The following is a 27,858-nucleotide window of genomic DNA, read 5'->3' as shown; positions in this document are numbered from 1 at the left end:
TAAGATATAGGCAATGTGTGCTAGGAGGAATACAAGCGCTGTGCAGAAAGAAATTATGCATGCTATGCCCAGTATGCTATGCCGAATTAAGCCAATTGACTCGTGAACTGCTCGGACCGATTCAGTTGCGTGAATGAATCATTCAATCTGGTTTTGTCGTCGACCGACGTTCGTCTTACTGGAACACACCTCACCACAACCACTCGTTAACCAACAAAACCAACTTACAAAGTCTACACTATCAAATTAGGCAAGTTTTGTTTTCCTCCCCTCGTAAACCCTTCACGTCACCCAGTGCTATTTTTTTTTTTTTTTTGGTTTAAAACAACCCTCTTCTTTTGGGCACGTGCATAATGTCTGTTTCTAAAAAAAAATTCCACTTATGTCCCCGTGCGACTGGAGGTCCATGAGGTCACCAGCTCAATGGTGGGCGTGAGGGGGCAGTTCAACAAGGCGTAACTTTGTTTCGACTTTCCTGAAATTACAGGAGATCAAACCAGTGAAAGTTTAGGGGATGTGCAACAGCTGAGAGAAGCAGAGATTCACATTTCGGAGGAGTATTCTACTGTGAAATTTGCACTCGCAGCAAAAGTAAGCTAACAACTGCATCTGCTTTGAGTTATTAAGCTGTATTTTATAATCTCGTTTTTGCTTCTTTCAAAGAAAAAGCATGAGAGTTGTAGGCTACTGAATAGCTATTTAGTTTTTAAACATCTTACATTTTGGCTTCATTCTGTTTTACAGTAGGCTACAGCACGTTTTCTTGTAAGATATGTGAAAAAAAATATTTTGTTCTAATGGTTACGTATGACGTCATGCTTGAGTCAGTGGAATATGATGCAAGTACAAGCATTTTATTTCTAAATGAGTGGTGAAAGATGTGCCGTGTTTTTATGTGACTGCATAAGATCAACTCAAATTTTTTAACAACAAATTTTTATTATTATTAATTATTAATATATCAGGCCGAACACTGGGTTATTGTGTTTAGGTAGTATTACACATAATTGTGATCCTTTGACTTGTGAACCCTTGTATCCTGGTCTGAATCCTATTCATGGTGGTCAAGGGACTTGCTGTCTGGAAGTGCAGAATGCTAACAGACAAACAGGTCTTTAGGACAGGAATGTGAGTCACTTCCAAAGCTGTAGAAGACACAAAGCTATAGGTTCTGTCCAGACGAACAAAAGCATATCACAAATACATTTCTGAACTATCTGTACTGAGAGGTGGGATTTACAGAGATTCACTTCAGACCAAGCACATCTTTAAATAAATGCGATGTTTGGCTGCTGTAGAGCAGAGGATGGAAATGTTGGATAATTAATTTTGAAGATGCATTGTTTTAATAATCCTGAAATATATATCATTATAAATATACTTTATAGGCTACTTTATATAATATATAAATATATATATTTAGTTTTCACATTTAGTTTAGGTTGCAAGCTTCACCATTTTTATGTATTTTAGACAATAACATTTTGAATGTGTGTGTGTGTGTGTGTGTGTGTGTGTGTGTGTGTGTGTGTGTGTGTGTGTGTGTGTGTGTGTCAGTGGAAGTCTTTAAAAAATGCTTTTGTAGAAGTGCCTCTTTTATCTTGGAGTGGCAATCTTACGGGAGCCCTTTGAAGCAGGTTACATTATTGATTTTCTCGCCTTTGGAAAAAAACAGCTTACATGCCAGACTGGAAAACATAAAAGTCTTGAAGGCTCGCCCTATTAATCAGATTATATTTTTGCACTGAGAATGTCATTTATTTATGTCTGAGAACCCTAAGTTGTATTTTGCTTTTTTCTAATTTTCTATCCATAATTTTTGTAGTCAAATTATATGATCATCACATGAATTTGAGTAAACTGGATTGGAAAAATAACAGCATTGCACATGTTTGTGCAAAACCAGCATTGTTTGAGAATGACATTTTGCACAAAATATTTCTCAATGTCAAAAGAACTTAGTGTAAAATCCTAAATATTTATTATTCATTTTACATCCAAACATTTAGTTGTTCTGCATATTTCAAAACCATACAATTCGATATATTTTGAATGCCAGATGTTCAATGTGAACTTTTGTACTCCATGTATATAACTTGTTTTTTTTCAGTCAGGAAAGCAGTTACCTCATCTACTCATGCTTACCATATTTCCATCAGCACATTATCTTGTGTCACTGAAAGAGAATATTTACCATCCTAATCAAAGTGTTTAAACATCTGTCAAACTGTTATGCTCAATTAAACTGTATTTTCTGTTAAGAACATGATTCTTTTCCATGGTATTCAAAATTATTTTTTGCTTAGGTCATGGGCAATGTAGATGAATAGTCTGCCACAGTGGGGTCTAAACAAGCCTCTGCGTTCTCATTATTGCTCGCTTTGATGTGGGCTGGTTTGGTGATGAACGAGACTTCAAATACTATTCTCCCACATCTTATGGCTTTAATAAAAGTTCTTTTGATTAAAAAAGTACAGATAAATGGGTGGCTTGAAATCTTAAAATGCATGAATTATGTCTGTTATCATCAAACATGTCCTTCTGTGCTGTCTTTAAATAATAACAAAAAAACATCCATTTCTTCACTTTTGCTTTTTTGCAGGCCATAAAAACCGTCTGAGCCTCTATCATTATGCTGGCCCTCTGGTCTGTATCATTTGTACTATTGTGTACATGGAGTAAGAGCTACGCACAGTATGAGCACTTGGGTTACCCTCCGGGCTACCAGGACTCTTCCCAGGATCTTTACACTGCTCCAGAGCTTCCTGCAGATACGCCCAGGATACAGCTACGTCTGGCAGGAGAGAAACGCAAGCACAACGAAGGGCGCGTTGAGGTCTTCTATGAAGGGGAATGGGGGACTGTGTGTGATGATGATTTCACCATTCACGCAGCCCAAGTTGTATGCAGAGAACTGGGTTATTTTGAAGCAGTCTCTTGGTTTCCATCATCTAAATATGGGAAGGGAGAAGGTAAGCTTGTTGTGTTCAGAATGTATTTGATATAATCTGAAACTAATGCATTTTTCTTAACTAAAACGACGTCGCAGTAAATAGTACGGTATAGTATTATAACATGTAATATATATAAAATAAATATAAGTGAATGCCAGTTTACATCCTATATTGTTAAACTTAATCATTCAATATAATATTCTTCCATGGAGAATTGATGACTAGTCATAATATATATATGCATTGACTTTCTGTGTTTTTAGGTCGTATCTGGTTTGACAATGTCCACTGCACGGGGAAGGAGAGGAGTTTGGCTCAGTGTGAGTCTAATGGCATAGGTGTGTCTGATTGCAAGCATACTGAGGATGTCGGGGTGGTTTGCAGCGACAAGAGAATCCCAGGATTCAAGTTTGTTAACACCCTGACCAACAACATCAATGTAAGTAATTTTGTTGTTGTTGATACTTTATTGATACAGGAAAATGCATTGTCACAGCAGCTTCAACACACAAAAACACAGCACCACACATAACAAACAAGTTATTTCTACAATATAAAAATATAGAAATAATATATAAAAATTAACAAGAAATAAGAAATGAGCGCTAACATACTAAGGTAAAAAATGATAAAAAAAATGTAAATGATTATATGAGTGTAAAACTAGACTGTAATAGGTCTACACACTATACGCTACCAGTGATGATTCATAGCACATTAAAGGCAGGGTAGGCAGGTTTTTTCTAAAAAAACTTTTTCCCAAATTTGTTTAAACTGTCTTTATATACCAATACATAATTAAAATGTAAGTACTCTGAAAAAGAGAGTATAAAAATCGAGTGTCTGTAGTCCTCTCAGGGCTGCAATAAACACAGCTACTTATTCCATTCACTCCCACCCCCTCCCTTCTGGGCTCCTTCCAAAGCCACGCCCCCAAAACACATGAACGCGCGATGCCGACCGCTCAGCTTGGAGGGCGCGTTTGCCAGCGCCGAGCGGAGAGGAGAGCAGTGCATGAGTGGCATCATGTCAGAATCACATGTAATAAAATATCATTATGAATATAAACAACTAACATATTAGTTAGTTAGTACTCACTATCAAGCTAGCATATCGATACTGGTAAAGTTTAAAATATATTGAATTTGATTTGGTAACGAGCTAGTAACATAAGGCAAAGCTAAAAACAGGTTGCATTGATACATGTTTTCCCATTACCATCAGTTACACTGTGATGAAGGTGAATTTCATGTAAGATTCATAACATATACGGTGTTTTGCATGTAAGAGCTTCCACGATGAAAGCACTGTTGGCCGACATTGACTCTTGTCTGACTTCTTGCTTTATCCAAAGACTTTTTGGTCATAGCCTTTTTGAATACTGTCTTCCTTTTTTTGCCTTGTTTGCCTTCGCTGACTGTATATGCAGGTACTGGGGATTTTGACTGCTCTTTCTCTGCCATAATTGTGATTCTTCCTAGCTTCCGTGCCTCTCTCCGTGCCTCTTCCCCTCCTTGAGTCAAGCGGGTGCGCGCATGTGGACAGCTCCTATAGCAGCAGGGGTGGTAGCCATGGTTGCGAGGGAGAGTGACAGTCGCCCAGCCAATCATTTCATTCGTTCCGAATGGAAATAAGTAGCTGTGTTTATTGCAGCCCTGAGAGGACTACAGACACTCGATTTTTATACTCTCCTTTTCAGAGTACTTACATTTTAAGTATGTATTGGTATATAAAGACAGTTTAAACAAATTTGGGAAAAAGGTTTTTAGAAAAAACCTACCTACCCTGCCTTTAAACAATTGTATAAAACTATTCAGGGGCGTCATGCCCATTCAAGTTTTTGAGCCAAATGGATTTTGAATGCAACTTCCAATAGACAAAAATAAACATGTGATTATTATTATTTTGTACAAAATGAATAGTCCCCCAAAGTGATCTCCTTTTAGTAGGGATGCACCGATACAACTTTTTCGAGTCCGATACCGATATAACCGTGTAACCGATACCTGTATTTTCACTGCATTTGTCCTTTTTAAATGTATTGGTAGAGAAACCAAAAGAATATAAATCATATTTGTTGGCTTAATTTGTTCATCAAATAAATATTTCCTTAAGTTATTTTGATGCTTAATTAAGCCTGCTAAAATGCATTGTATGAGCTTCTGTTACTTTCACTCTTCATTATATTGCTCTATCATATTCTATCTTTCATTTAGTAGTACAGCACATATTTAGAGCTGCTCCAGCAGGGCTCAGTGCTGAGGATTGAGTCAGTGGTACAAATGTTTGGACACAGTGAAATATCAATTCTTTATTCCAATTTTGATACTACAACAAAAACTACAGTAATCAATCAAATGTGAAAATGTGCAAAAAACCACTGTATATTCATTACTGAATAAATTAAATATAGATGGATCTTTTTGTAAAGTTACAAAAGGTAGCCTATTTAGTCAAGAGTAGTGAGTAATTTATTTGTCCTTTGTTTCATTAACATTAAAACACAGCAGCAGGTTTATAAGACCGAACGCACGGACCCCATTTGAATATACTGTCTACCACTTTAATTCGTCTAATTCGTTTAATTCGAAAAGATGTTTCCGTTCATGGAACTTCTTGACTTGCACACGTCCTGTAATAATGTAGGGCATCAGTCGTTATACCTAAATCAGGTAACGATTGCATATACGATTTAGTTTGAATCCAAATAACACGTGCTGAGTGAACGATCAGCAATCAAGAGCATTCAACAGAAGTGCTCTCTCTCTCTCTCTCTCTCTCTCTCTCTCTCTCTCTCTCTCTCTCTCGTCAGTTAACGTTAATAATAAGCTACATACCTCATTCTTCTTTCTTTGCCATTGACATCTGACTGAACTACAAACTTTCCACTGATGAAAAGTGATGCGCTCGTGCGTCTGTGCAGCTGCGCGCTCAATCCACTGCGTGTTTTTCTCTTATCAGCTGGCACCACAGCTATGTGTTACTAAATTTCGTTTAATATTCCACTAATAAGATACATTTACATCACAGCCTTCTTTTTTTATCCCCATTATACTCTATGTTGTCAGTGTTTCTTTGTCTGGACACAAGTGTAAAAACGCTGCCTGGTATCGGAGCATTTTTACAAGTACAAGTACGAGTACATGAGCTCAGTGCTCAGTATCGGACCCGATACCGATTTGCCATTTTTAAGCCAAAATATGTCATTCAGCCTATGTGGTTTATGCAGAAGCAACCCGTTATTGTGTGCAAGTGGTTGGGGGAATCTTTCCAAAATTGTGTCAACGTAACAAAGAGATTTAGTATTTAATTAGATTATATGTATTATGTATCCATTTAAATGTGAGCTTTAAAAAAAAAAAAACCTTCTGCTGATTGGCCGAACTGCATGAGCAATCTGTCACATATAGAGGACATGCAGCCTCTGATTCACAAACGCAGAGATAAGGTGCATTTTAGCCTTGTGGTGTCCAGTGCTGATAGTTTAATTCATTTGTTTCTGTAAGCTACAGAATATGTGGAAGACTGAAGTGATGCAGGACTTATAGGCCTAAATATTCGTAACTTTTTTCCCCGCCAGTATTTTTTTAACATGTTGCCAGCCACCAACAGCATTTTTGATAATTTTCACAAAAATGTCATGGCCCATTCATGCATTCTTTTTTTTATTAACACTTGAATGTGGCAACATTTTGAACAAAAAGCATTTTTGGCAAAGACTACAACATGTGCAAAAGCAATGCTTCTATCATTTGTTTCTGCTTCTTTTTCGCCTGTGTTTTGATATAGAGATTCTGTCCTCTTTCAGATGCGTAATAGCACCTCCTACCATATAAAAAAAGTGAAACCATAGATTCCCGGAAAATTCAGTCAATGGTGGGTACAAAGTTAATATTCTGGAATAGCAACAGTAAAGGTGTTAATAACTTTTGTTCTCAATTTGGTTCATAATTCAAAAGCATATAATTGGGTCTCACTGGCAGTTGAGTTCAGGGTCCAGGGACCAGGTGCAGGTTGTTGCTGTGGCCCCGTAAAATTGCATTCCAGGCTGGGAAACTAGGTGCATAACACCTCTGAAACTATTGTTGCTTTTTTTCCTTTTGATCACTTTTCCAATCCCTCAATGCATTCTTTTCCATTTACTTTTCCACCCAGAGCTAAGTGGCTTTGGTTGCAAGGAATATGGCAATGGAATGTTCAAACACCTTCTTGACACATTTTTTACACTATCCATATTTATGCTGCTTGGCTTTGTCTCAATTAATTTCTTTGTCCAGTTAGAGTAATAACAGGATTTGTCCCCGTCCTCTGTCTCTTTCCGTACACAAGCTGCTTTGAGCCGACAGTGTCATCTAGAAAGAATGTATTAAGCAATCAAAGAAATATGTCCTGATAGGCGCTTCTGTAAACAAAGGGAAGTGTATTTCGAGCCTTATGATGAAACACAGACTTTAGAGGATGTGACAAATAAGATTTTGGAAACCCTGATTGTGATTCTCAGTGTAAAGCCAAATGGAAACCTCAATGAAAGCCCTTCTGAGCAGTCAGAATTCACCATAATATGCAGTAAGAAAATATCGGAATAAATATACGCAGTTTTCAAAAAGATGCCTATTGTGTCTGAATTTCATTTCAAAGTATTATTGCCTTTTCTCATATAACATGGAATATATGAGTCAAGCAAGGGCTAGGGGGAAGTAGACATCTTAGATCAGCTTCTACTAGTCTCCAGCTGAGAAACCTGGAGAGAAAGCCAGAGTCAGCTTTTCCATCTACTGATAGCCTGCACGGGGCTCCACATTAAGGCAGTTAAATCACAGGGAGGTTCACCATAATGCTGGCCACATTCAAGTCATCTGGGAATGTTCATAAGCAACCCACTGTGGCCTTCCTTGGGTTAAAATGGGAAAAATGATGTAATGCAAGTGTGGTGCAGAGATGTGGAGGAGAAGCCAAAGATGAGACTCCAAAACAAGATGCAAACAGACCATGGGGAGAAAACGTGAACGCTAAATTTTCCAGGTAGCGATATGGATAACAGCTGTTATAAAAAACTGTGTAGTTTTTGGTCACTTATCCACTTTATCATATAAATTGATCTAATTATTTGTTAAAGTTGTTTTTGGACTCAAAACCAGATCAAAGATACATTGTACTTTTCTGAGCCCATCTAAAAAAGCATCAAATATATAAAAGCCTTATAATCTGCATGACTTGTTTACAGCACGACTTAGGGGATCGGCAGGTCGAATCTGTGATTTTTTTTTTTTTACAACCTAATTTTAATGTAAGTGAACGAGATGTTATCCCTGCTTGGAAAGAAAAAAATTTACTGGTTGGTTAACCAGTCATAAGTTTTTTTATTGTGTCTAGGCTTTTAGTCCATTTATTTAGCGTTATACCTGAAAGCTGAATAAACCCAACTTTCTTTATTCTGATAAATCTAGACAGTCCAAGTCCTCGATAAAATTAGCATAATTTGTCTCGTCCACCATAATCATGGGAGAGTGGGACACGCAGAAGCAGCTGGAAGCCTGTGTCATACAGACACGTGTTATGCAATACCTTAATTACAATCACAGGGAGTTCAGAGGAAATTACATTATTTATTTGTTGAAGAGTTGAATGTGTTTCTTTCAACTCTATAGAGGATTCTGGAACATTCACAGTGTTACAACACAAATGGCTCAAAAGGACTTGGATGTATTTTTTATAGTAAGGAATTTCATAGAAATTTTTGGTTTTGTTAGCTGAAGTTAAACATGATCACTGCCAGAACTTCATCTCAGACAGATGCTGTTGATCAGCTCAGAAACACTCAGCCTTTATTGTTCTAGTGACTAATATGTTCTGTGGCCTCTTCTCTGGAGTCTGGCCCAGTATGTGTACATTTATTCTTACTCTACAGGTTCCATAAAAGCCCCTTTTTTAAACATTTTTCAACCCAAAATTTCCAGATATTCTTAATAATATTCTTATTAAGCATGCATATAATGTAAATGTTATGCAGCTATGCGTTCCTATACAGACAAAGGTCAAATTGTGACTCGTTTATATCTTACATTTGTGCAGACAAAGGAAAAAGTAATACTTTGGTTATAGGATTTCATTGTGAATGTTTTTTCCCCTGTTTTTAAAAAGTCAAAATTACAGTCTGTGGTAATGAATAGCATGCCACAGATGCTTGATGGATGTTAGATTGAAAATAACCCATAATGTTCCTTAAACTACTACATTTCGATCTACTCATCTGTTATTTGCTTAGTAACAAGTATCGCTTGCATTTACTTGTAATGCAGGGATTTTACTTACATTGCTTTCTCTCTGTCTTTTAGACAAATTTCATCTTGTTTATTTATCTGCCTCTCCCCTTCAAGTTACATACTTTTGGGATGGTGACACTCCCTATATTTAACAGGATGTTTATCTCTTTGTAGCAAGTGTAATCTCTGAAAATGACAATCAAACCACTGCTAATGTGACTTGCAGTAATATTTACTGTGGGAAGACTTGAAGTTATTCTATGTTCCTAAGTCTTAGCTTGGCCTTTAATGCATTGTTGTCCACATTCAGCGTATTATGCGATCATTGCTTGTGGTTTTCATAGTACATTTGGCTTTTGACCCAAGTGGAAAAACACATTTTTCACATTCCTGAGGATTCAAAGATGTCTGTATGTATAAGTTTTCCTTGAAAACCGACACTGATGTTTAATGTTTTTTTCCCCTCAGTGTTCTTATAGGAGACTGTTTGGTCAGAAATAACTGGTCAAAGAGTTGCAGTCAGAAAAAGAAATAAAGCCAATTATACATGGGCACCAGATAAGTGGAATGGACCACGCTACTCAAATCCTGCTATTTTAAGAAACAGATAATCATCAGTTTGTGCAATGGCTCAGGACGAGACAGGCCAGGACTGTTGTCCAGCAATGGTCTATGTGTTCTTTGTTAACTGTTGTCGATCTAGACCATTTTGAAAAGCTCAGTAACAGACCTGCATTCAAAAACTTTGAGCTAACTGCTAAAACATTGTTCTATTATGAGTTGGGGGAGGGAAATGGGTAGTTGGAAATAGGCTCCATCTGAAGAGGAGGCATTCTTTAACATGTCTTTGCAAAGAGAGAGTTACAAACGCAAACAATTAACAGCAAGAGTCACTAGAGTTTTTAAAAGAGGGCACCATATTTAGTTACTTTAGTTTCTTCTGGGGGTAGTTCACACATAACAGAAACATATTTTGAATCAGAAAGATTATTGTTATATTCGATTATTTTTTTTTTTTTACCACCATGTCTTTGTTTTCTTTGTTTCCATCCAGTTTTCTTGTGATGATAATAATATCTGCCATTTGTACAAAATTTTTGTTTTCTGAGCTTTATCTCAAATTCCTTTGTGAGTAAAGTAATTAAAAGTGGTAAATAAAATCATTAATTTCAATGTTAAAGTTTTCAGGTAGAACATTTTAATGGACATTTGAGCCTCATGTTGCTTCACATTTTTGAATTGTGGAAAAGTTTTATGTTATTTATATTCTTTTATGTAATTATTCCTTTTACAGAAAACACTCATAAGATGTGTTTTGCCTTTTTTGTGGACTGAAAGCGTTGGTTTATCTTTTTAGTTGAAGAGAACATGCTCTCTCACTCTTCTTGTTTTAAGGGAAAAACAATGTGGGCTGTGTGACATTTTCCTTTGCACAGTCTGTGTACCGGCCAGTAGAAGAATGCCTGTCAGTTCACCACATGTGCCTCTGACTCCTTCTGTATGAGCAGTAGAAGGGCTCACTTTTTTTCTTTTTAAAAGACAGACTAATCTCCTGAGATGCTTACTTACATCTACAGAAGGACAAGCCCTCACAAATCGTTATCCCAGCTGCTCTGTTTTTCTTTCCTATAGCTGCAGAATCCCCTCCTCTTCCAGTTACCATAGAAGCCAGCCACACATGTTTAGGAAATCTTTTTCTTCCTCTTTTGTGCTAATAAATCTCACCTCAGTTGTTTTTTTCTACCAACCTGTTTTGAAACCTTGCACATTGCCTGTTTAGAAAAGAGTTAATGGAAACCCTGTGTAGCTGCAGAAATGTGCACTGGTCATTAAACTCGCTGATCCAGTCACTAAGTAAATGGTGACTTCACTCACTTATTGGAAAAACCCATTTACCAAGACTACCGAGTTACTTTCTTAGGGCGCATGGGAAATTACTTGGATTATCCATCAAACAATGTTTTATTTAACATTTTTTTTTTTTTTTTTTGTATATTGTTTTTTTGGTGATTTTCCTTTTTATTGTGACAGGACAGTAGAGAGATGACAGGAAATGAGGTGGGAGAGAGACAGGGGATGGGATCGGGAAAGGTCCACGAGCCAGGACTCGAACTCGGGCCGCCCGAGCGCTAAGGCACTACATGTCGGCACACTGACCACAAGGCCATTGGCATTATTTAACGCATTAAAAAAAAATCATGAAGCTGTTTGTTCAGATGCTGTGTAAGGATGGTGTTGTTGCTTGTGCCGTTTTAGCTAGTGTATTCCCTTAGCTTTTTTTCATTTTTTATTTCAACCTTTGATGGGAATGCTTTGTTGCATCACAAAGTAGCTTGGATAACAATAACTGTTTGTGAAAAGTTTACTTGGTTTTGCGCCATGACACGGAAACCACTTCTATATTTTGAAGTCTGTTGTTGACCACAGTGTCCAATTTAGATTTTGGAAACACACAGTTCTTCATTAAATCCGCTCAACCTGCAGCTCTAACAGCTTGGTCAGAGACACTGGGAAAATGACTGACCATTCCATTCACAAAAAGTCTCTTGATTTACAGGAATGACTATTTTGTGTTTTGAGTGTTTGGTGGTTCATCTGTTTAGTTTTACCTCATGTGGAAATGCTAGACATTTTAAAATACATAATAGCCTTATCATTCTAGAAGTCTATCCAAAGTGTATCCATGTTGGAATAAACCCACATAATTGCACTGCTTGCATTTCCAGTGTGGTACAGTAAGGATACCATTTTAGTTTGCCACGTGTTTATCCACAACCACATTCTCATTCCTAGTTTGAAATACCTGACTTCAGCTTATATTACTTGCTTGACTTTTTTTAATGAAAGACACCTTCTTTTTTTTCGGTTTATGTTGTCTGGGGAATCAGAGGAAAGAGCCTCCCAGTGGTGACCACTTCATTTCTCATACTCATTTCATGGAAAAATTATGTTCTACAGCAGGGGTCTTCAACTTCTTTTCAGGCCAAAGAGCCCCTTATTAGGCAGTTATTTCCCTTTTCATTTTACCTAATACAATTGTATTGTGGGAGAGACAATGAAACGTTTAGCTCAACTTAGTGCCTTAACTTTGGCTTTGGTTAAATTGAACTTTAATGTTGTATTTTAACACATACACTACAGTTCAAAAGTTTGGGGTTGGTGATATTTTTATTGTTTTGAAAAAAGATTCTTATGCTCATCAAGGCTGTATTTATTTGAACAAAAATACAGTGAAACGGTAAAATTATGAAAAATGTCCTATTTGAATTTTATTTCTGTGATGGCAAACTCAAGAGTTTCTTTAAAAGGAAGTTAATATGCTGCTGATTTGGTGTTCAGGAAACATTTCTTATTATTATCAATGTTAAATGGTTCTTAGATGAATAGAAAGTTCAAAAGAACAGCATTTATTTATGAATACAAACTATTTTGTAAATTACACGTTTTTAATGTCAATTGATTTTGGTTTTTCCTTTCCAAAAAAAATCTTACTGACCCCAAACATTTGAATGGTTTGAATTTCACAAATATGAGTTCAACACCAAACAATAATTGGCAGAAATCCACTGCAGTCCCACCACTCTTCTATAGCGTGAGGTTCAGAGGGCAATGGAATGGTTAGGCCACTCTATTTGCTGAGCACAGCAACACACAGTCTCTCAAAACTCAACCCACATGGTATCATAGCACAGGAATGTAAATCTGCAGCTAAAGCCCTTCATGTACTCTTGGAGTCTACTGAAATGATCTAGCTTCACTCCTCCTGATGGATTTACAGTTCATGTAGGCCTAGATACACCGTGGAATCCGTCCAAATTGTAATAATAAATAAATAAATAAATGGGATGAGCTGAGCTGCATTTGGATGCCGCTGTGTTCTAATGCCATACAGTATGTTGAAGTGCCTTCTGATATTTCAATGTTGCATAAGATGCTCTCCATGTGCTTCAATTTTCCAGACTTTCTAGTAAATTTTGGGGAAATAATTTCAACCACACACCTTTGCCTGATTATCGAGGTGTCTGGGATTGTTTGATGCGAGTTTGAAAGCAGTAACCTCTTGTTTACCTTTTTATCCATCTACTATATACGTCAGAAGCCATTACATGCATTTTTATAGTCTCGCTACGGACGTGAATGGTTGTTGGCCTGAGGGTAAACACAGTTGGAAGATTTTTCAGAGGTGGAACAGGTCAACAAGTCCTGCTGATAGGATGTTTATAATGAAGTATGGAACTGTAAAACCGGTTTAGTTTTATAGTGGCTGTGGTTAAAGTGTCCAGTTACGAGTTTCACAACATGGGTACATTGAATAATGCTAACACAGAACAAATGGAAACTTTCCGCTATTCAGAGGGAACCTTATTATATATATGGTGGATAAAATGGAGTAACCTTACTGACAGACAGGGCATTTCTTGTTAAAACTTATGTTTAATGTGTCTAAAATGTCTGGCCTGCAGTTTGTCAACCTCCTGCTATTATATTTATTGCTAATACAAGAATCAATGTCCATCATAAATCAACTTCAGTAACAATACTTGACTTCTTTTGCCCTTCAGAGTCTGAACATTCAGGTGGAGGATGTTCGTATTCGTCCCATCCTGTCATCATATCGTAAGCGCATCCCAGTGACAGAGGGCTACGTGGAGGTGAAGGATGGAGGCAAATGGAAGCAGATCTGTGATGATGACTGGACTCAGATGAACAGCAGGGTCATCTGCGGCATGTTCGGCTTTCCAGGAGACAAGAGATACAATACCCGTGTGTACAAGTGAGTGCTTGCTTTCCCTTAAGTTGAGGTGTCTTTTGTGCAGATATTTCTTCAGAATGTAACCTATAGGATTTATCTGCATACAAGCTAAAGAAACTTTGGTGGCCTTAGAAAAATAATTTTTGATAATTAAAAATGGCCTTATGATAATATTTCCTACTTCATTACACTCCCACTCCAGCAAAATGCTAACATGGAGGTCCACAGTTTGGGCAAAGTTTCATTTGGAATTTATGCTGCCAAATGTTTTGCTTGAAAAGATGTTCATGTTGTTCATGCTGGAATTCCATCCCAGGATTTAAACTATGGAACGAAGCATAATTTTCATCCATTGTGATTTATTTAATAGTGTCTAATCAATTATAGATCCAGGGACCCCTGGGGGTCCATAAAGGTACTGCTGGGGCTCTGTGAACTGATGTATAAAACATATGCCCCCGGTTTCACAGACAAAGTTAAAGCCTTGTCCCAGACTAAAATGCATGTTTGAGCAGTTTTAACTGAAGGCAACTTGCACTGACTAACAAATCTTAAAATATGTCAGTGCCTTTGTTTTGTCTCAAGATTACACCTGTAGTGTTTTTTTTCTAAGGCACGTTTATAAAAGCCACTTAAATGCCCTAATTGAACTAAGGCCTAATCCTGGCTTAATCTTAGCCCTGTCTGTGAAACTGGGCCATATCAATTTTGTATATAGGGTTTTAGTTTTGTAGACTAATGAACTGTAAGTTATCCAAAGTTTGAGTTTTATTACAAAACTATTTTTTTTTCATATATTTTCATATATTTTTAAAATCATACCAGGATACATCTCATGACATTGTTAGTATTGTATTCCCAAATTCAGCTATAGCGTTGCTTTTTAAATTTGAATTGATCCTTGCATCAATTACATTTTTTATTCATATGTAAACATCATATATCTTAATTTAACATGCTATTTTGCTTAAATATATGTTGACATATATTAGATATATGTCATATATTAGTCTTAGAGGTAACAGTCTGACACATTCATCAACAACAGCAGTAATGTTTGGTGTCTGACAGACATCAATCTTAATCCATTAACTGTTGGGAGGAGGCCTGACTGAAAATACTCCCATGGAAATAAAAAAGATAGACAAGCTGCTTTTCCATCAGCATTGGTCAGATAAACCACTGGTTTAGGCAAATGAAACATTATTTGCCGTATTTGAAATCGCATCATGAAGAATGTTTCTAACGAGTCTTCAAGACTTCTTAATCTCTGTATATGCCTGATAGAAAATCTGCAAATAAATGAGAAAATCTGCAGAGAACATAGTCTTGAACTCATACTTTCTGCTAAGCTATTACATTCCATACTGTGTTCGTAATGACTCTCAAGAGTTGCATAAATCTTCATGAGCACTTTCATAACTATGTGGAAATCAGCACTAAAATGCCTAGTTAGTTATTAATGGTAATTAACCTGCTTTATGAGCAATCACTTAGGCACAATAGAAATGAAAGCTTTACAGTTGGTTGTATGATCTCGGACTGTTCGGCTAAGCTACGTGCTTCCCCGCACATGCTGAGCCTTATGAAATGTGCAGGCACCGTTGTTTTTTTTTAAATCTGTGCTCGATGTTGGGGGGAGGGGGGACACGTAGCCGAAAGCTGTAGTTTTTTCAGCGTGGAGCCAAAATGGGCTTCCTTTCAACTACCTCTGTCTGCCCTGTGGCTTTATACCGTGCTTTCATAAGAAAACTTGGACAATCCTTTCAGAGGACCGTCTGTAAATGGCTCCTGTAAATAATATGGGTCTTTCCCTGGCTGGAACAAGCAGATGATGTTCTCAGATGATATAGCATGGAAGTATAACAGCTCTCCCAGCTGTTCTCACAAACACTATAAATTAAACACCAGGTTAAATGTTCAAGCTTTTGTAACAAATTTTCTTTCTGTAACTTTAGATCAAATCTGTGAGTTAAATGTTATGTCTACCTTTTCTTTTGTATCTCTCAAAGCCTATATATGTGTGTGTTTGTCTACATTTGTTTTCCCGATAGTTGGGATCTGACATAGACTTTGGAGCAAGTCTAGTGTGAGACATTCTCTCCCTTAGAGTCTAAATAAAAAACAAATGTGGATTGTGTCTTTTTTTGTGAATGATGGCCAGTATACTTCTGACAGTGGAGCTTGTTAAATATTCTCTTTGTAGGATGAGCAATGCTTTTCCTGCAGGAATATGTGACGTCACTTCAGCTGCGCTTCATCCTTTTGCAGTTCAAAGTGTATTGAATGTTTAATGCAGTCATGAATCTTTACTAGCCCTATTATGGCTAGAATCTTCCACTTGGGCCTATACATGGGTTTTGTGTGAGTTATGTTTGTTCAACTCAATTCTCAAATTCCCTTTCCTTTGTTTCTCAGGATGTTTGCCCGCAGGAGAAAGCAAACTTACTGGGATTACTCCATAAATTGCACCGGAAATGAAGCTCATTTGTCTAGCTGTAAGCTGGGCCACACGCTCACCATCAAAGCCAATAGCACGTGTGAGCAGGGCACTCCTGTGGTAGTCAGCTGTGTCCCTGGCAGAGCTTTCGCCCCGACTCCCATGTCAGGATACAGGAAGGCCTTCAGACAGGAGGTGAGGCCAGATGATACATTTACTCCAAAAATACAAGAAGCCACATGTCTACATGAGGTATTGCTTTGCGCTGAACTTCTGACTCTCACCTTTGAGAAGACTATTAAGTATGGAACAGATCTCAACACACTTTATCACCGTGGTTATAGAAAATCTTGATCTAGACTAAGCGGCTACTTTAAAGTGAATCGTCTCTTACTTATTTAAAGAAGAATGTATGGCAAAAGTGGCAGTTTTCGAGTCTAGCCGCAAAGTGTGATTACATGAATACTAATGTTAGAGAGCAGAGAAAAGGATATTTTTAAATCTCTAAAGCCCTATGATGACAGACATTTTACCCATAAATGACATCACTCTTTCCAAATTACATATTTAAGTAGTCCATGTGGAAGCCTGCCCGTTACATACCATTCAGCGTGGTCAGTGAGTTCATTAGCATGATGTATATCTGCACTATTGAAGTGTCTGTTGTGTAGTCCTGAAAGAATTCCTGCTGAATATATCCATTCTTTTTTTTGCAAGGATGTATCAAATTGATAAAAGCCATTTATAATGTTACAAAAAACATACATTTTAAATAAAGGCTGTTCCTTTGAACTTTTCGTCTATTCATCAAAGAATTCGGATTTTTTATTTTTATCATGGTTTCCACAAAAATATTAAGCGGAACAACTGTTTTCAATGTTGATCATAAAAATAAATGTTTCTTGAGCACCAAATCAGCATATTAGAATGATTTCTGAAGGATTATGTGAAACTGAAAATTCAGCTTTGCCATCACAGAAATAAATGACATTTTAAAATGTATTAAATTGTGATAGTATTTGACAATTTTACTGTTATTCCTTTTTTTTTTGCTCAATTGAATAATTATAATGGTTTTAACAACTTTTGTAATGAGCATCTTAATTATGATTTCTTAAAGTTTGTCAAGTCAAGTCAAGTATATTTGTATAGCGCTTTTCACAATACAGATTGTATCAAAGCAGCTTCACAGTATTAAATTAAAATAATACAACAAGGTTTGTTTCTACTGGAATTTATTGATTGATAAAATCAAATTAAATATCCCCAAAATATCCCCAACTGAGCAAGCCAAAGGCAACAAAATTAATTAAGCTGAAAATGTTTCTCTTCTGGTCTGACATTACAGATAATATTTTTCAGATAATATTTTAATTATTTCTTTTGGCCTTAGTACAATATAAATATAAATAACATAAAAGCCAGTTATTTAAAGGGGTCATGAACTGCTATGATTGGGTAACATTTGCATATGAAGAAAGTATTACATACTCTTTTACTCAATTATGTAACAGTAGCGCACTTGTTCACTTAATTCATACAGTTACGGAGTACTGAACTACAGGTAGCCCTAATACACATTAAATGTAGTCACGCAATACAGTTTGTCATGCACATCTGATGTAAACCTGTTGCCTGAATTACTGTAAAAATTCTCAAATATGAATTCCTACTTTGAGTTTAGCACTTTATCTTTTCTGCAAAAAGGAATCTGTCTTTCTTATTTAGTCTTCCTCTTCCTTCACATACAGCAACCCCTGGTGCGTCTCAGAGGTGGCGCTGTAGTTGGAGAGGGGCGTGTGGAGGTGTTGAAGAATGGAGAATGGGGCACGATCTGTGATGACAACTGGAATCTCGTAGCAGCTACTGTGGTGTGTCGTGAGCTTGGATTAGGGAGTGCCAAGGAGGCGCTTTCTGGAGGTCAGCTTGGACAAGGTGTGTATAGTTGAATTGATCTGAAGGTTCTACAGTAGATGGAATGCTACAACCTCCCTGACTTCCATGCATTTACTTGGACCCTTTTAAGGGATTCATAGCACAAAGTGCTTTAGGGAATTAATACAATGTTATAATGAAAGGGCGAGGGGAGGGGAAAAAATTAATTAAGCTGAAAATGTTTCTCTTCTGGTCTGACATTACAGATAATATTTTTCAGATAATATTTTAATCATTTCTTTTGGCCTTAGTACAATATAAATATAAACAACATAAAAGCCAGTTATTTAAAGGGGTCATGAACTGCTATGATTGGGTAACATTTGCATATGAAGAAAGTATTACATACTCTTTTACTCAATTATGTAACAGTAGCGCACTTGTTCACTTAATTCATACAGTTACGGAGTACTGAACTACAGGTAGCCCTAATACACATTAAATGTAGTCACGCAATACAGATGTTGTTAACATTAACAGTTGAGAACAAAGTATAATTTGCATGGTTTAACGTGATATGATAAGCAATCGTTAGATTTAATCAGCGTGATTTACTGCAATGCTTTTTTTACCTTAGTTGGTCAGAACAAAACTGGATGTTACTTACTTGTTCAGATGACATTTTCCGGTGAAAATTCTTATGTTGGTCATGCTTCCAAAAAGTAGAATCTGTGATTCCGAATGTCAGTATCCACACCAGCGCTGTGACTGACAGCTGCACATTCTCCTCAAAACATTGGATTCATCCGCGCTGTGCCGTGCCGAGGCACAACCCACGTAAAGTAGATAATTCCGTGAATAACTGCAATTGCAGATTTCGAACAGAGATGGCGACAAAGAGGAAAAACTACGGACTGCAGCTTTAATGGCATGGTAGATTTATATAAACTCTGGATTGAAAGGTTCAGCTCTTTCTCTCTTGAAAACAACATTTTCCCAAATACTTTCAAAAATGTACTTAAATTTCGGGGTAAATTATGTTTTCTTCCTATGATTATTAGATATGTGTATATAGGTAGGGACTTTATTATTAGGACTAAACATGTATCTGTGACCATTTATGGGTGTGTCTGGATAAAAACATGTTTTTTCCAGGAATGGGCCCTGTACATATGAATGAGGTTCAATGTTCTGGCTTTGAGAAGTCTGTCACTGAGTGTCCCTTCAATATGGATAAAGATTCTGAAGGCTGCAGTCACGAGGAGGACGCAGGTGTGAGGTGCAATGTTCCTGCCATGGGCTTCCAACAGAGGGTAAAAACTCACTCAAATTGACTGTGTTATGAGGTGTGGAGGAGATGAACCCATATGCAATTGAACAATGTTTATTGTAGACAAAAAGGGAAAACAAAACCCACAAGGGGGCAAAACATGGACAGGACAAGGAGTGACTAAACTAGACTTTGACTTGACAGATAACTAGACGATAAACAAACAACAAATACAGAATCAGAACTTTCTCTAGACAATACTCTTAACAGGATACTCATAAGGTTTCACCAAGTATGATAATGAACCAGCACAGGACAGCAAACACAAGGGGATTAAATAGGGAGAAACTGATGACAGCAGGTGACACAGATGAAACAATAATGACTTAGGAGGAGAACAAGGGGGCGGGGTTAAGTAACGAGACAACACAAGCACATGGCCCAAACAAAAGGCCATGTGCTTGCACACAAAACATGGGCCTGTCATGATCCTGCCTCAAGAAAATCAAGGACAAGAAGGCAGAATCATGACAGACTGACTACTGAAATGCATTTTTACCATGGCCAGTCTGCTCTTTATTATTGCAGCTGCGGTTGAGTGGAGGACATAACCCCTTTGAAGGCCGTGTTGAGGTTCTTATGGAGCGCAACGGTTCTCTGGTGTGGGGGACTGTGTGCGGTGAGGGCTGGGGCACTATGGAGGCCATGGTGGTCTGCAGACAGCTGGGCCTGGGCTTTGCAAGCAGTGCTTTCCAGGTATGTTTACTACTCGAAATGAACATTTGAGTCTCACATTGTGATCCTTCTACACTGCTGATACCTCAACAGGCTGTTGGTAAGGCATGTCTATCCTTCTCACCAGATCATCCCTTGATCTTAGTAAATTGGATGTTGGCCCTTTGAAGAAATTCATGGTATTCCAAACTCGCATTACTATTCAGCTATTTTTGTGTAAGCAGGGATGGTGGAGGACTGCTGTTAGTGAAATCAAAGCTCTGTGTGGGCTGAAAGTTTTTCAGTGACGTCCTGTTATGATTTCGGAACTTTATTAAAACCAAATCAAATCAGTTGTGGAATGTTTCAGGTCAATTTGATTTTTATCGACTATCTTGTGACAATGGGATTCCTGTGGTGTCCTTTAACTGTTCCTGCTGGTTGTTAATAAGAAATCGCAGCATTCCACTACTCAGGCATGTTGTCTAGTCTAATGACATTTAATTTATCAATTCACAGAAGGGATTTTGTAAACAGAATAGACTGGTGTACCTTCTAAAGAATGTATTGTAATTTATTTGTCAAATATGTCCACAAAGAAACGTTTTTTGGTTTTGTTTTTTTCAGTAGTGCAATTGACTCTCTACTCACTTGTACCATGTCCAAGGTGGAATTCTTTCTTTTAATAGCCTTGGACAAAACGAGTTACTGCAAGAAAACGTGTGTACTTGTATATTTAAAGTCTGAAATGAATCCCATTTTTATTAGAGGCACAGCTCAGCTTGAAGTCGTCCTGTGAGAATGATGTCTCTAATGGTAATTAGTAGAACAACCAGATGTTAAGACATGTATTTTTTCCTCAGATTAACCTTCTTAAATACATGCTTTCTGACTGTTATAGATGTCTGTGTTTACGGTTGCCAAGAGAAACCATTACTCCCTTCTGGTTTGACAGCGTTGAAGATAAACGGTTACACCTGGGAAGTGTTTAAGAGAGTTAGAGACTGTCTATTCCAAGAGGAAATTATATCTCTTCATCAAATGGATGATCTTAAATAGATAAGAAAGAACGAAACAGTTGACTGCCGCAGGGAAGGAGAGGTTTGCTTTTGAAGATGTTACTGTTGTGTTGACAAGTAATTTATGTCTGGAAATGGTTAAACAATACGGACTCTGTTTGTTTTTATTTTAAATAATTAAATGGTTCAATTATATAAAACACTGATAGGACTTTAAGTGTAGGTAACTTGGCCTACTATAAAAATATGACATCAAAGATAACTTTATTGCTCTGGGTATTACGTTTAATTCTCCTTAGGCTACTATTTAGTGTTCTGACTTTGCCACGGATGTGCAAAGCTAGGTCTTGGCTGCTGAGGATTCTTCTCGATTAGAACAAAAAGTCCCAGAGGTTTTGATAAGGTGACAGGAAATAGCACCATCTTGTGGTTATTTTACATTTTGCTGTTAGTGATTTCTCTTTCTCTGTTGGCATTTTGTCTCAGCTTTGTGTTCTCTCATTTTAATATCTAACATATGTTCTTTCATAACGGTGCATTCAATAAGACTGGTGCAAAAAAAAAGTTCACGCCAGTCTTATAGTGACACCTAGCGATGTGAATGTAGCATAACGAAATGTTTTCAGTTACCAATGACATTGGATAAGCTTTGATTCCTTTATTAAAACAGTGACCAGTAACAGACAGGTTACTGAGACAGTGTTGTTTTAGTATTATTTATAAACCATTATCTTTTTATTTCAGTTTTTAGTTTGAGTAATTTTAGTACTTCAACATAAACTTATCAGTAAGTTGCCAATGCAACATTTCTTTTTTTTTATCTAATATTTGTATTTAATTTTTATTTCAGCTTTATTTGAATAGATTTAGTTAACAATAACATCACTGTACTGAGATAAAGCAAGTATTATATACGTCTTATAAGTATTACACGCACCTCAACATGTCTGCTCCCATGATGCAACTCACTCCATTTAAAATAAAACAGCTATGTTACTGAGTCTTCATTTTAAACATGTTTTTCAAAATTACTATTACTTTATGTTTAAAACTTTAATGAGTAAAAATGACTGGATGCATCTTTAATACTGTAGCCATTTGTTTAATAATAAATGATTTCTCTATATTCAGTGTATGCTCTACCTTTCATTTCCCCTGTGGGATGGATGAATCACTTGAACTGAGGTGGGATTTTGTGTTTGTATAGGAGACATGGTACTGGCCTGGTTCAGTGAATGCAGATGCAGTGGTTATGAGTGGGGTGAGGTGTGCTGGAACAGAGATGTCTCTCTCCCACTGTCTGCATCATGGAGAATATCTCAGCTGCCCTAAAGGTGGAGGACGCTTTGCTGCTGGAGTTTCCTGCTCTGAGAGTAAGTATTGTCAGTATTGTGTAATTCTATTAGCTTCAACTAATTATTTTCTGGAGAAACACTGACCTCTACTGGTCTCTTAGAAAATTCCATGCAAGCCTGTTTGGATTGTGTCATCAACACTTAGGGCCCTATTTTAATGATCTAAGTGCATGGTCTAAAGCGCACGGCACAAGTGCACTTAGGGTGTCCGAATCCACTTTTGCTAAAATGGTCGGTGCGCCCGGCGCATGGTCTAAAAGTAGAGTAATGAGTGTGTTTTGGGCATAACGTGCTATTAAACCAATCAGAGTCTCATCTCCCATTCCCTTTAAAAGCCAGTTGCGCTCGCGCCATGGCGGATTCGCTATTTACATGGAGGAATTTGCAAGCGGAAAGACTGAATGCTTCTCCAGAGAGGAATCAAATCTGCTCATGCGTGAGGTTAAAGCGCGCGAGCAGACCATCTACGGGACAAGACGGATTCCACCATATGTTTATGTACACAATACTAATCTTTTACATTATAATCCTTTTATTTATTTTTATTTATTTTTTTTATTATTATATTATACATGTCTGTGTGCTGCTGCACATTCCTGTGTGTGCAATAAGCAGAGTGTACGCGCGTTGTGGACCCGCCCAATAGGCGAATATTACTAATGCGCCCTTTAACTAACAAAAAAATATTGTGAATATTATACTGAATATTTCAGTTGCCTCTAAATAGCAACGCACCAACAATGCACCTGAACACATCTTGTTTTCAGACCAGCATGCCCATGGGCGCAAATGCATTTGCTATTTAAACAACGTGACGCAGGACGTGAAAATGATAACTGCGTCGGGCTGAAACTAGCAGAAAACACTTGCGTCGCGCCTGGCGCCGCATTGCACCGGGTATATGATAGGGCCCTTCGCATACTACTACATGATTACTAATATAGTTTGTGGTATATTATGTGTTCAAAACAAATCTCTTTTTCAGGTCATACAGAGTTAAAAACAATGAATAATAATTGAGAAACCTTTCTTTAGAACTCTGACAGGAACACTTGTTTTAAAACATAAGCTAAGAGTTTTTTATTTCCGTCCAGCTGCCCCAGATCTGGTGCTCAACCCCCAGGTGGTGGAACAGACCACATACTTAGAAGACCGACCTATGATCATGTTACAGTGTGCCTATGAGGAGAACTGCCTGGGCTCAACCTCCGGTGCCACCCCAGCCAACTCCTATCGCCGACTCCTCCGCTTCTCCTCCCAGATCCACAACAATGGACAATCTGACTTCAGACCCAAAGCCTCCAGAGAGACCTGGGTTTGGCATGACTGCCACAGGTGAGGGGGCTCTGATAACTGCTGGAGACAATAGAGGTAGAATTCAGATATCATTCATAAGAGCATAAATATATTACATATATCCATGTTTTGATGTCATGAACAAAAATAATGTACTAAATAGGTAAACAGCAGAGATGGGGCTAACTATCAGTTGACATTTTTGTACTCATTCAAAACTTGGGGGTCAGTAATTATTATTTTTTTAAAGAAATTAATAATTTTATTCAGTAAGGACAGATTTAATTGATCAAAAGTGACAGTAATGATTTCTATTTTAAATAAATGCAGTTCTTTTGAACTTTTTCTATTAATCAAAGAATCCTGAAAAAAAAAAGATCATGGTGTCCACAAAAATATTAAGCGAGACAACTGTTTTCAATGTTGATAATAAAAAGAAATGTTTTTGAGCAGCAAATCAGCATATTAGGATAATTTCTGAAGGATCATGTGACCCTGAAGAATGGAGTAATGGCTACTGAAAATACAGCTTTTAAAATTAAATTTGAAAATAGATTAAAATAGAAAACATATATCACAATATTACTATTTTTATTGCGTTTTTGATCAAATAAATGCAACCTTGGTGAGAATAAGATCCTACTTTCAAAACAATTAAAAAATCTTACCAACCACAAACTTTTAAATGGTATGGTAGGCTTTTACTTGTAGGTAAATGTTTTTAAAATCGTTTTCTTTTTACTGTTACAGGCACTATCATAGTATGGAAGTGTTCACCCACTATGACCTACTTAGCAACAATGGCACCAAGGTGGCAGAAGGACACAAAGCAAGTTTCTGTCTGGAGGACTCAGAATGTGATGAAGGTATGAAAGAATGTGCATGTTTTTGTAGCCGACAATTGTAAGAATAAGTTGACCTCACTCTAACTCTGTGGTTTTGAACTCATAGTTATGTTTTCTGTTCCTTCTTTATAGTAGCGTAAACTCGTCATCAACTTGATGATGTGCTCTTTGTATTGTTGACTTTTTTTTTAAGGAATTGAGAAGAGATACGAGTGTGCAAACTTTGGTGAGCAGGGGATCACAGTGGGCTGCTGGGATACATACAGGCATGATATTGACTGCCAGTGGGTGGACATTACAGATGTTAAACCAGGAGACTACACATTCCAGGTAATAATGACATTTTCGAAATAGTAGTAATTTTAGTACCAAAGAAATTCTTTTAATCGTATTATCCTGATTCTTGGAAACTGACATTGTGATTAGATCTTTAAGCTGACTGTTTTCACTCTCTCTGACAGATTGTAATTAACCCCAATTATGAGGTTGCTGAGTCGGATTACACCAATAACATTGTCAAATGCAGATGTCGATATGATGGTCATCGTATATGGATGTATAATTGCCATATAGGTAAACAAAACGTCATGAATGCCTCTTCACATTGTCTTGCCATGAAAATGACTTACTTTTTTCACATACACTGGCTCCATAAATGATTCACTTTTGGACGCTTTAGTGACACTTAGAAATGTGTCTTCTTTTTAGTGACTAGTCCCTTCATGCTAACTATGATTTTTTTTTTTTTTTTTTCTTACCTGAAAAGTTAGCTTATTCTTGTACACTACTATTCAAATATTTAGGGTCTATTTGTTTTTGTTTTTAATTAATACTTTTATTCAGCTAGGATGCATTAAATTGATCAAAAGTGACCATAAAGACATTTATTAAAGATTTCTGTTTCAAATAATTGCTTTTATTTTGAACTTTCTATTCATCAAAGAATCCTGCAAAAATGTATCACGGTTTCCACAAAAATATTAATCAGCACAACTGTTTTTAACAATAATAATAATAAGAAATCATATCTGAATGATTTCATTCACAGGAATACATTACACATTAAAATGTATTAAAAAAAGAAAAGTGTTAGTTTAAATTGTGTTAATATTAAAAAGTATAATAATATTTAGTATTTTTGATCAAATAAATGCAGCCTTGGTGAGCATAAAAAGCCTTCTTTCAAAAACATTAAAACAGTTCACAGACCCCAACATTTTGAATAGTAGTCTAAATGTAAAAAAGAGGCTTGGCTTGATATGTTTAAAGTATAATCTAAAGTGTTCAAATATTTTTGGGACCATAACTGCATGAAATGTCATGCTTAGAATGAACATGCATAGAACCCTGTATAGTGAACGTCACTGTGATTCTGTGTCTCTTTTAAGGGGGCTCCTTTAGTGCCGAGACAGAAGACACTTTCCCTGGCCTGATCAACAACCAGGTGACCCATAGGTAAAAGAGAGGTGATAAAGAACATCTAGAAACCCCGGCCAACCAGTGAGATTATCAAGAGCCCTGAACCACTACACCTCTCTTGAGGACCTTTCATCTCTCAGTAATTTCACGGTACTCGTTCAACTATGCTCAGTGTCACAACATTCCTCTACTGTATTACAGGACTGAACATCACTTTTTCAATAGAGAACTCGATTAACAGACTGAAAAGCTGTTTTTTTTTCCCTTCTGACCGCTGAGCCAGTAGCAATTCTGAAACCTCATTCTTTCTCTGTTTGCTGCTGGTGTTGAAGATGAAACTGTGGATAACTCTCAAGTGAGCTCACTTCAGACATGAAAGGAACTCTGGTGCACTTTTTAACTTTTAAAAAGGATCTGTGGTTTAGGTCTTTTTGTAAGCGTTTGGACAAGGTGAGAGGAGTTTCCTCAGATGAGTCTTCTGAAAGAATATTACATAAATCTACAAAAAATAAAGGCCTGAAGAGACCATTTCCTTTCCTTTTTAGTGACATTCATTTCAGGTATATACTTTGGCATTTTGAAAACCAAGCTGATTACTTCTGCTTATAGATATTATTGGTTATAATTTAAGTGTCTTATGGGTTTGTAGAGGAAACAACTGATATATAAGAAAAGATATGATGAGACGGATAATATTTTCTACCAAAGTCCTATTTTATCAGTATTATTAGAAATTATATTACATAAATAATAAAATAAATATTGCCAGTAGCCTTAAGCATTCCCATTCAGATCAGAAGTTCATAAACACTGGCATCCCAGGAGCAGGTGACCCTGTTTAAACGATTTTTTTTTTTTTTTTTCTGCCTGTTCTTCTCAGACCTTGACTGATGGTCAGTTTTTGTGGACAATCATTATGAATTATTTATGCCCTCCATTCTGTAACTCTTATGAAGCTGACTGAAAATGTCACAAGCAGTCTGATCCTTTCCAAGCATTCATACAGGAGTATTCATAGTATTTCATTATGTAAGTTTTAAATAACTTATTTTAAGACAGGGATTTCAAATTCTATTTCGTAATTTCTTCTTTTTTCAATGTGGAATGTCTTACATTTGTTGTCTGTCATTGGTGCTAACATAGTGTTATCCTCTGTTTTTTGAGGGACCATATCAGCTACTTTTATATTATGCTTACTTGAATGGATGTAAAAATCATGGATGAATGCGATGTAGCATAATAAACATGCATTATTTGGCAAAGAAAAACAATATGTAGTATGCCTGTTCATTCTTCTAGTTGTTTTCCAGGAGTCAATCTTTCCGCTTCAATTGCGTCAATTGCACCCTCTTGTGGTGTTTTCCAAGGTGGGAAACACAGATGCTGTATTCACTTCATTCACTAAAGTGTACTCTAGTAACAAAATGAAAAAAAGATTGACCTCTACTGTACTTTAGGGTTGTTGTTTTTTTGTTGTTGTTGGTTTTTTTCCACAGTGTGCATTATGTACCCTGACAACTATAGCTATATAATGATTGGATAATTTTATCATTGCATACTGTATACTGTTTCACATAAAAAATGTTTTATTAGTAGGCAGCATGTATACTACATAGTAGAGATGCACCGATACTAATTTTCCCAGCCAATAACGA

The 27,858-nt window shown here is 36.9% G+C and overlaps 1 protein-coding gene across 1 annotated transcript; it reads left to right on the top strand.

Annotated features, from left to right (window-relative positions):
• Window positions 1-483: 483 nt before the first annotated feature.
• On the top strand, window positions 484-27,474 carry loxl2b (lysyl oxidase-like 2b). The gene is made up of 14 exons (XM_084414375.1): window positions 484-591; window positions 2,603-2,972; window positions 3,218-3,393; window positions 13,780-13,991; window positions 16,389-16,605; window positions 18,162-18,345; window positions 19,441-19,598; window positions 20,144-20,311; window positions 22,496-22,661; window positions 23,738-23,978; window positions 24,690-24,805; window positions 24,978-25,114; window positions 25,246-25,357; window positions 26,173-27,474. Exons 2-14 carry the CDS (start codon window positions 2,633-2,635, stop codon window positions 26,241-26,243), a joined length of 2,298 nt encoding a protein of 765 aa, XP_084270501.1. The 5' UTR covers window positions 484-591; window positions 2,603-2,632; the 3' UTR covers window positions 26,244-27,474.
• Window positions 27,475-27,858: the final 384 nt, after the last annotated feature.

Source organism: Rutilus rutilus (assembly GCF_951802725.1).
Source record: "Rutilus rutilus genome assembly, chromosome: 7".
Classification (NCBI taxonomy): Eukaryota; Metazoa; Chordata; class Actinopteri; order Cypriniformes; family Leuciscidae; genus Rutilus; species Rutilus rutilus.
The sequence above is the reverse complement of the archived record's forward strand: the minus strand, read 5'-3'. Positions and strand labels throughout refer to the sequence as shown.